The sequence below is a fragment of the Jatropha curcas genome, chromosome 7 (assembly GCF_041381405.1).
Source record: "Jatropha curcas cultivar XTBG-Jc1 chromosome 7, XTBG_Jcur_1.0, whole genome shotgun sequence".
NCBI lineage: Eukaryota > Viridiplantae > Streptophyta > Magnoliopsida > Malpighiales > Euphorbiaceae > Jatropha > Jatropha curcas.
This window is the reverse complement of record NC_143157.1, coordinates 23751014-23761437: the sequence shown is the minus strand read 5'-3', so window position 1 is coordinate 23761437 and position 10424 is coordinate 23751014. Positions and strand designations below refer to the sequence as shown.

Genomic DNA, 10424 nt, shown 5'->3' with positions numbered 1-10424 from the left:
AAAAAAGGTATAAGTACTATGTACTTCCGATTCATAATACTTATCATGTCGGAGAAAATAGTTTATTTTAAAATACTTATCACATTTATGGTTTCGAGGGGTAATAAATCTTTTTTTTTTTTCATGTTTATCCTTTATATATGATCAATAATTATTATTTTAATTTAATGATTTTCTTAGAGAATTAATATTAAATTAAGGGTAATTTAGTCAATTTACTCAATAATTTATTTTAATTTAGACAAATTTAATGGTTTTCTTAAGGAATGTGAAATTACAAATGTGAGAAGTATCATGGAAGAGAGATAGTAAGTTCAAATTTCGACTCTCAAATAATTTAAATAATTTGCATTTTCAAAAAAAAAAAAAAAATTCACACTTTAATATTTATCTTGTAACATGAACAAAAGTTGTTTTACTTTTTTTTACCCGTAACTTATTGAAGATATTAATAAAAGTCCCTTATTTAACGAAAGATTATAAAGGTTATTATAGAAAAAATAATTGTTTACATATCTAAATTTAAAAATCTTTCAAATATTTTAAGATATTAAAAAAAAATAACAAGTAAACAAAATAGGACGGAGGGAGTATTAAAATGTCAATCCTATTGCCTTCCTTTTCTTTGGGAAATTTTGATTTGTGACGGCATGAAACATGGAGACTAACAAAGTAGAACAAACATGACAATGGAAATATGAAGAAATTGACAAATAAATTGATGTCCTAAGTCAAAAATTGATGTCCTAAGTCAAACGGATTTGATACTTTTAGTGTTATAATTTCAACAAAGTTGCAATCGACCGCAGAGTCAGGATTTAATTTTCTTTTTCTTTTGCAATTAGAAGAAATAAAATAAAAAAGTCAATTTTAAATATTTTTAATTTTCTCATTATTGGACATGATTCAAATGATAAAATCCTTTAAATTCAGCGAATAATTTCTAAAAAATTAAAATATTAAAGGATATTAGTCTTAAAAAATGTGAAAATATTCGTGAAAATCTAAATATTAGTCGTTGTCATCAATTTCGCAAAATTAAAATTATTATTATTAAATCTAAATAGGCGAATTTCGTCACATCCACGCAAGAAATGATCTCATATTTGGAATTGGTCGTCCGGACCACAAGCAAGTTTAAAAGCAATAGAGCCGCTTGCTTGGAGGGGGAAAAGTCAATATATAAATTGAAAATATAAATTCATGCATGACCCAATCAAGTGTTTTTTTTTATACTTGTACAAGAAGTTTAAATCGGTGTCCGTTTTTACGGTACATAATAAATCCAACTAATCTCCATTCGTTCTTAGGAGCTGAGCCAGAGATAATTTACATTATGAGGGATTAAACTCATCACTTTAAGTTATAGTGATGAATTCCGTAAGTATTTTTTCCCACTGAATTACACACTCACGCAATCAAGTATTTTGTCAGTAACTGATGTCATTTATATTTTAAAATATTAAAAGTATAAAATATATTGAATTATGTGGTTATAATATAAGAATATTAAAAATAGGAAAACTTGTTAAATAGTACTCCCTTCCAATAATTCTTTTATCTTAATTTGACTTACACACATTAATAAAATTTAACATATGTATTTAAAATTTAAATTTTACTTTATTTTTTTTAATACACCTTATAGTATTCTATTAAAATTAAATAATTCATATTAAATTATTGAAATTATTCAAACTATAATCATTTGATCAGATAACTGAAGCAATTGGTTAATGTACAAGTGCAAAATTAAAATTTGACATTTTAATTTTACCTATATTAAAATTTTAATTAATAATAATATAGTAGTTTGATTAATATATTTATTGAGAAATAAGCATATTAAATAAGGGTAAAATATACAACCTCATATATTATTCACTTCTATAAAAATAAGATAATATTTTAAGACGATGAAAAAGAAAAAAAAATTATGAAATGGATGGAGTAATATTTTATCTATATATATATAAATTTGGGATAAATATGTATATTTTTTGATTATTATTCTATTATATATATATATATATATAATTTAAATCTTTTATTTTATGTTTTAAAATAAAAATAAAGCTAAATAATTAAATAAGTTTCGGAGCAAATAATACCAACATTATTAATAGAAAGTGTAAGTGCTTTATCTCATTTCGTTCCTTCATAAAAAATGAAAGCATACATTGGGAGAACAAATGCAATGACAATGTAAACAATAAAGATGGCAAAAAAAAAAAAAAAAAAAATGATAACGAAAACTATTTATTTGGGTTCTTGTAAACAATAATTATGCGACGAGACTAATTAATTAAAAAATAATATTATTTATTAAATCAAATCAAATCAAAATAATTTAATAATCTGCATCTATTTATTTTGCATATTATTAATTTGTACAAAAACAATAACAACGATAGTTCAAATTATTTCGAGTCAGCTATATAATTATTCTTTACCATTTTATCCCCTTGAATTCATAATAATAAAAAATAAGTAAATCATAAAAATATATAAAAATAAAATCCGGACCAACCATTTATAAGTTATTTTTTTTTTGAGGGGAATTTATAAGTTATTATTAGTTAATATTACAATTTTTTTTTATTACTTTTTAGATTTTTATTTTTAACTGCTTGCGACTCGTTGGTGTGAGTATTCTCTGGAAATATCTGCGGGCACTTTCATTTCTGCTCCCTTTGAATCCATTAGCTGTTGCAAATTGAAGTGAACGCGTGGTCAAAGTAGTCAAACGGGAACCAGAAATACATTTCCACGTGTCATCTTATAATCTTTATTAGTGTCTGTCACTTATGAGGTGGATTCTCTCTGCCTTCATTTATACGGCCAACATGCTCAATATAATAAAATAATCACGTCCGCGTCATTTGCCCGTCAAAACACCCGTTTCAGTTAGATTCCGTCCTCTCTCTTGCTCGTGTGAAGAAACTGTCCATGACCCACACTCTACTTGTTGTCGCGTGAAGTCAATTGCTTCAATAATAAATAAATAAAATAAATAAAAATGAGTCAAATTCCAACAACATTTTTTTTCTTTTATTTATTTTTTCATTACCTTGTTGCCACTTTGCCTTATACGAATGAACTAATCCATGCTCTATTTTTCAACAGATTTCCATTTTCGTGTAAAAAAAAAAAAACAGTTTTCCAATTTTAAACTTAGTATCGTCTCCTCTTTACGTTAATATAGAATTAATTTATATTTAGTTCAAGAGTGAAATTTTTCCATTTACGTGAATAGATGTTTAAATATAAATATTAATATTAAAAATATTAAAAATGATATTATTATTATTAAAGTCTCATCATATTAATTCTCATAATTTACTCTAGAATATTAAAAATAAGTTGAATACATAATTTAATTTTAAATTTTACAACTTTAAACTTATAACACTCTAAATTTTATGTAACGCCCTGATTTTTCTGTGTCTAAAATAATAGTTTTAAATTTATATGTAGGTTAGGACGATGCCTCCAGCACCGAATGTGACATCCACTGTCGGGTCTTTCGGAATTGGGCAGCGGGTGTTACATTTTATGACTTATGGTTTTATATTAACAATAATAATTCCTAATATTTATTGATTTCATGTGCAGTTAGCCTAATTTTTCTAACAATAATTTTTATATTTTTAACTATTTAATAAATATTTAATTATTCTAATTTTATGAATTAAAGTATTCAATAAAATAATTTTATAAGTCAAAATATTTTATAAATATAATTTTATAGATTAAAGTATTTAATTGATCAAAATAAAAATTAAGGATGTCATAAAATTAAAATAATAAAATTCAAGTATGAATATATATTTTCGTGAAAAGTAATATTATAACTTTAAAAGAAGTGCGAAAAAAAGATATAGTTAAATTTTTATTTTAAAAATTGTTATTAGTTAGCAACTTTACAGCGAAATATATGTTTAATAATATAAGAGGTTAAATTATGAAATTTGACAAACCAAACAGTAAAAGCATTTGAAGGCGTAGGTAAAAATGTTAGGTAATTTTAACTTTCGTTATGATGAAATAAAAAAATGGGAAGTAAAAGGAAAAAACATATAGAAAAAAATTAAATTCCACTTCCGTAAATAGCGCGTGGGAGCGCAGACACGAGTCCAAACCAAAAGAACCAAAAGAGGGAAAGAGGCTAGAACGTTCAATAGAGTTCTCAGGAATGGCCGGTGAAGTTACCCGTTACGCCGTTAAAATTCAGTACATTAACGACCCTACGTTCAGCCCCCTTCACCTCGCTTTCCTTTTAAAACTCGTTTCCGTCACATTCCTTATAAAATCTCCGTCAACTCTCGCTGTATATAAACTTAAACCTTCGCTTCTTCTTCTCTCGAAACTCTGCGACCAACTGAAAATTGTAGCTGCCTCCAAGAAATTGAAAAGTAGGCCAAGGCACCTGATTGCAAGCAAAAAGACGGAGAAAAAGAAAATTCGCGTCACTTACCTCAGGAAGTTTCAGGTAATTTTATGTTTCATTTCTTGATCAAACCAATAGACTTGAAAAAGATTGGAAATTGAATACTTGTTTCTTTTGGTTACTTAAGATTGAGGAAATATTTGCTGTTTTAAGTTTTAACTACCGGGTTCTTTTGGGTACTTATTATATTGTGTTATTTGTTAATACTTATGCTTGCTTTGAGATTAGCCTCTGCTTTTTTGAACCAATAATGATTCCTTGAATTTTTGATTTTGTTATGTAATATGGTGAAATTCTTTCTGTTTCTTTTGCAAACTGTAGTTTCTCTTGCATATTAGCTCCCTTTTTTTGGGTTCAGTATATATTATTATTAGATGATTGTAGTCCATCCATTATTTGGTTCTTTAGTTTAGCCCATCCATTTATGTGATAACTAGGAACATGATAGTCAGTGTTTGCATATCTCTGCATACTAGTAAATGCTTTTGATATCCAAATAATTTATGTTGAGTAATTTTTAAATTTTAAGCAGTTAGATAGATAAATAGCCCGTAGGTTTTTGATATGCTTGAAATTTGATGTCATGGTCTACTTTAATGTATTTCCTCTATATATTATGTATTTGCTTGTATCTGACTATGTGTGCGTGTGCTTGCTGTTATATGTTTTTCATACAATAAACAGCCTACCAATGGATAATTTTGGCTGTATGGAAATTAGGAGATCATAGAAATTACTAGTCATGCTACAAGATTGAATAATTTTCCAATTTTGCTGTATAAATCTTTCAGATATTTATGTCACTGTTGATCATCTATCAACAAACTCCTGTTATAGGAATTGGGAACTGATAACTGATGAGGTTATACGAGGCATCTGTGGTGCTTTGAATCCTACTTTGGCACCATATACTGGCCTAAAAATGCTTAAATATCAATTCTATTTGTGACCCCTTGTTAAGTTAATTAAACTGCGACTTAGCTGTTTTCTTTTTCATTGTTTTGCTTTTGCAGGCTGATATTGCTTTGATCAAATATACACACTTCTGGGACTGTAAATCTTTTGGTAGTTGTTCAGGACATTGGGCATAGCTAATTACTATTTCTGAGTCACTAGTGGAACAGCGGATGCTACACTTGTAGTATGGAGCACCAGCTTTTTGGATACGGTGTAACTGGTGCGGGCTTATCCTATTCATCTTCTTATCCAATTATTCCTTCAATACCTAATAGGCTTTTTGAGTCCTTCACATTTGATATAGGAAACTCACCTAGCTCACACTTCTCAAATCAGTTTGATTGCGATACCATTACCACGTTGAGTGACAGCCAGGAGCGGTATAGTTCGACTGAGAATCCTTCAGGAGCAAGCCCTTCTTGTAATTCTTCACTGGAATCCAGCAGTTATTTTCATAGGCTGAGCCCTTCATTGCCGCAAGATGCAAATTCTAGCCAGAACATAAAACACGCATTGCTTCAGTTAGAGACTGCTTTGATGGCACCTGATGATGATGAAGGCATGACCGTGGCAGATGCTTCTTTGGGGGAAAGTAATAGGCCGCAAACCTCTGCTCAAAGAACTAGGGCCTGGAGCCAGGACCGCAAAGATTCTATTGTGATTCAGCCTCATTCTTCCTCTGTTTCTAGGAATAAGCAATCTGGTGAAGGTGCTCATGTTGAAAAACATCGAAAGACAATTGAAGAAGCAACTTTACAAAGTATTCCACCAGGCAATCTGAAGCAATTGCTCATTGCATGTGCTAAAGCTTTGGCCGAGAATAATATGAATGATTTTGATAGGTTGATTGAAAAGGCTAGAGGTGCTGTTTCCATTAGTGGAGAACCAATCCAGCGCCTTGGTGCATATTTAGTAGAAGGCTTGGTGGCCAGAAAGGAGTTATCAGGCAACAACATTTACCATGCCCTTAGGTGTAGAGAGCCTGAAAGCAAGGACTTGCTTTCATACATGCAGATCCTATATGAAATCTGTCCTTATCTGAAGTTTGGCTACATGGCAGCCAATGGAGCTATTGCTGAAGCATGCAAAAATGAGGATTGCATCCATATTATAGACTTCCAAATTGCTCAGGGCACCCAGTGGATAACTCTCCTTCAAGCCCTTGCAGCGAAACCAGGTGGAGCTCCGCATGTGCGTATTACAGGTATTGATGACCCTGTTAATAAACATGCTCGTGGTGATGGGTTAGAGGCAGTTCACAGACGATTAGCTGCAATCTCTGAGAAATTTAATATCCCTATAGAGTTTCATGGTGTACCAGTTTTTGCTCCGGATGTTACAAAGGACATGCTGGATGTGAGGCCTGGGGAGGCTCTGGCTGTGAACTTCCCCTTGCAGCTCCACCACACACCTGATGAGAGTGTCGATGTGAGCAATCCAAGGGATGGGCTACTTCGATTGGTAAAGTCACTTAATCCCAAGGTTGTCACTTTGGTGGAACAAGAATCAAACACAAACACAACCCCTTTCCTTACCAGGTTCATAGAAACTCTAGACTACTACCTGGCAATGTTTGAGTCCATAGATGTGACATTGCCAAGAGACTGGAAGGACCGAATTGGTGTGGAGCAGCACTGTTTAGCCAAAGATATTGTCAATGTTATTGCTTGTGAAGGGAAGGAGAGAGTAGAGCGTCATGAGCTTTTTGGCAAGTGGAAGTCTAGGTTGACGATGGCAGGGTTCCGGCAATCCCCCTTGAGTTCCTACGTCAACTCTGTGATAAGGAGCTTGCTTAGGTGTTACTCAGAACATTATACATTGGTAGAGAAGGATGGAGCTATGTTGTTGGGCTGGAAGAACAGGAATTTGATATCTGCTTCTGCATGGAATTGATATCCAGACATAGAATAGTGATAGCAATTACTGCATGTACCTTTCATAGTTGGGTATGGTACATATCTGGGTAGGATAATGATAAAACTATGCTGAGATCATTAGAAGGGTTGAATAATTTTTTCATGTCATGGTCATGTAATACGGTTCAAACATTAAATTTAATGACATTTGTTTCTGTATAGCATTGTTACCACTGTTGTTTAATAGAGGATATGTTCTTCTTTAGCTGCTGTTCTGTTTAGACTTCCATGTATAGATTCAGAAGTAATTTCCAAAGAAATTATTTATTGATTAGTATGCATTCTCTAGCCATCTAGCGCTGAAATTTTATATTTGAATGAGAATGAGAGTAGTAGTCAAAATCCCCGATTTGGGACCTCTCTGCTTAAAAAGAAGTGAGAAGATTTTCCTTCAATGATATTAATTGTAAGTATATTATACAATATATAATTTAGTCTAGGGAATCATACACGTGAGCTTATGATTCTCAAAGGATGTGCTTAGAAGAAAGTATAATATATTACAGAAGACATTTTCTCTCACAAACTATACTATATTACTGTATTATTGAACGTAGATAGTTTACAAGTTATATTTCCAACTCTGAAGTATTGTGTGGAATGGTAATCAAGTGTAGCTCATTTTTTCTCCTAGCTGTAAGTCCAAAGGATTCAGACATGTCTAATTGATGTGGTTCTATTCCATTAGGCAGTTTCCAATCAAAATGGTATAACAGATTTGCAAGTGCAAGCTTGACAACAGCCATACCGGATGCTAGACCAGGACACATCCTTCTTCCAGCACCGAATGGAATAAATTCAAAATCATTCCCTTTAAAATCAATAGAATTATTTTGAAATCTCTCTGGATAAAATTTCTCAGCTTCATTCCAGTAACGATCATCTCTTGCAATTGCCCATGCATTAATAATGACTCTGCTGTTGATTGGTACTTGATACCCATCGATCTCCACTGCCTCTAGACATTCTCTTGGAAGAAGCAAAGGAGCTGGAGGATGTAATCTTAAAGTTTCTTTAATAACTAACTTTAGATACTTCAATTCATAAAGTCTCGTTTCATCTATATTTCCTTTTTGATTAAATACCTGCCTTATCTCTTCTTGTGCTTTTTTCATCACTCTTGAATCTTTTACCATTTCCGACATTGCCCATTCAATTGTTGTAGCAGATGTTTCGGTTCCAGCTGCGAACATGTCCTAAACAATAATAATAATTAAACTTCAGTGTATATACATATAAATTTTTTTACTCGCAGAACAACTAAATAATGACTCGAGCTTAAATTCTCAGATCTGAGATAAATAGAAAAATACGCAGTAGTAATTATACTCACCAGCATGACTGCTTTTATATTTTCTATCGTCAGGGGGAATTCGAGATTATCACAATTTTGAAGATTTAAAAGAACGTCGACAAGATCATCTTCTTTGCCTTGAGAATTGCTTCTACCCAATCTCTTATTTTCTCTATGTTCATTAATTATGTTTTCAAGCATTATATCCGCTTCTTTATGCAAGTTCTCCAATTTACTCCTCATCCCAGTAATTCCATGAAGAAATTTAACAGAAGGGAAAAGATCAGCAACACTAAAACCTTCGAACACCAGCGTAAGTTTCTGCACAAGTGGCAAGAAAGCTTCGTGGCGTTCTGAAACCTTACCGAATGCAGACCTTAAAGTAATGGCGTTTGATAAAGATAACACCATCTTACTTATATTTAAAGGCCCAGATCCGAAAACTAAATCATAATCAAATCAACACCTTTGATTTGGTCAAACATTATATGTATCTTTATGTATCCGGTGTATATTTTCCATATTTGTTTCCTGATTTATAGCTGATAGTTTAATACATATCTGTATAAATATGTGTGATTACAATCAATAATAAAATCAATTTCAAAAAGGCTTACATGGTATCAGAGCCTCTCGACTAAACGTCCTCTTTTTCTTCTCTCTTTTCTCATGGCTAACACCACTCTCCCTGCCATAATATCCCCTGCTGTCACAGCCAACCAGCAGCTAATCTCGTTTAATATTGCTGCTCAAGCCCCTCTCAAACTAAACTCTACAAATTATCTCTCCTGGAAACTACAGTTCGAAAGCCTTTTTATAGGTTACGATCTTCAAGGTTTCATCGATGGAACAAAACCTTGTCCACTAGCCACCATTGCACCCAATGATACCCCTAATCCTGAATCTCGCCTTTGGATCAGACAAGATCAATTAATTCTCAATGCCTTAATTGGTTCTCTATCACCACAGTTGATTCCTTTCATAGCCAAAGCCAAAACATCAAAACAAGCATGGGATATTCTCGCAAACACTTATGCTAAACCATCCCGTGGCCGTGTTAAGCAAGTCAAAACTCAGCTAAAAGCCATTGTTAAAGGCCAATCCTCCATCAATGAATACATGCAAACCATTAAAAGCAAAGCTGATGAGTTAGCCCTTCTTGATTCTCCTATGGCCGAAGAAGACATCACAGACCGTATTCTTGAAGGTCTTGATGATTCCTACAAAGAAACAATACAAGCAATCAATGCCCGTGATGCTCTTATCTCATTTGAAGAGCTTCATGAAAAACTCATAACTTTTGAAGCCTCTCTGGCATCACAATCAGTTCCTACACCTGCTGCCTTCCCTGCAACAGCACACTATACTGTCAAAAATACCAACAGAAACGGCCATTATTCCACTACACCCAATTCTTCTCAATATGGTTCATCTCAACGCAATCCTACTCGTGATGGACATGCTCAACAAACTGTACAGAATACTAATGTTCAGCAAAGAAATTTCAGACCTTACCTTGGTAAATGTCAGCTTTGTAATATGCAGGGACACGCAGCAAAGCGATGCACATCCTATCGCATTGTTCCCATCAATTCGACTTCATCATCTCCTTGGCAACCTCAGGCTCATGTTGCCACAACTTCTGCCTCTCAGACACAGCCATGGCTTATGGACAGTGGTGCCTCGCATCACGTTACCACTGATTTGGAGAGTCTTGCTCTTCACAGCCCCTATGATGGTACCGATGACGTCTTAGTTGGAGATGGTAAAGGTTTAAAAATAACACATCATGGCTCAGCCTTTATGA

General features: G+C 32.7%; 2 protein-coding genes across 3 annotated transcripts; one reads left to right on the top strand and one right to left on the bottom strand.

Moving 5' to 3' along the window:
- Positions 1-4175: 4175 nt before the first annotated feature.
- LOC149495025 (chitin-inducible gibberellin-responsive protein 1-like) lies at positions 4176-7482 on the top strand. Of its 2 annotated transcripts, XM_089724026.1 has the most exons (3): positions 4320-4492; positions 5464-5627; positions 5712-7482. In XM_089724026.1, exons 2-3 carry the CDS (start codon positions 5594-5596, stop codon positions 7298-7300), a joined length of 1623 nt encoding a protein of 540 aa, XP_089580152.1. In that variant the 5' UTR covers positions 4320-4492; positions 5464-5593; the 3' UTR covers positions 7301-7482. The 2 variants fall into 2 exon arrangements, with proteins under 2 accessions (XP_089580151.1, XP_089580152.1); XM_089724025.1 differs by having other exon boundaries at positions 4176-4492; positions 5464-7482.
- A 353-nt stretch (positions 7483-7835) lies between these two features.
- LOC149495024 (desmethyl-deoxy-podophyllotoxin synthase-like) lies at positions 7836-9043 on the bottom strand. Its single transcript, XM_089724027.1, has 2 exons — positions 8657-9043; positions 7836-8519 (listed from the first exon to the last, which is right to left on the bottom strand). Exons 1-2 carry the CDS (start codon positions 9026-9028, stop codon positions 7893-7895), a joined length of 999 nt encoding a protein of 332 aa, XP_089580153.1. The 5' UTR covers positions 9029-9043; the 3' UTR covers positions 7836-7892.
- Positions 9044-10424: the final 1381 nt, after the last annotated feature.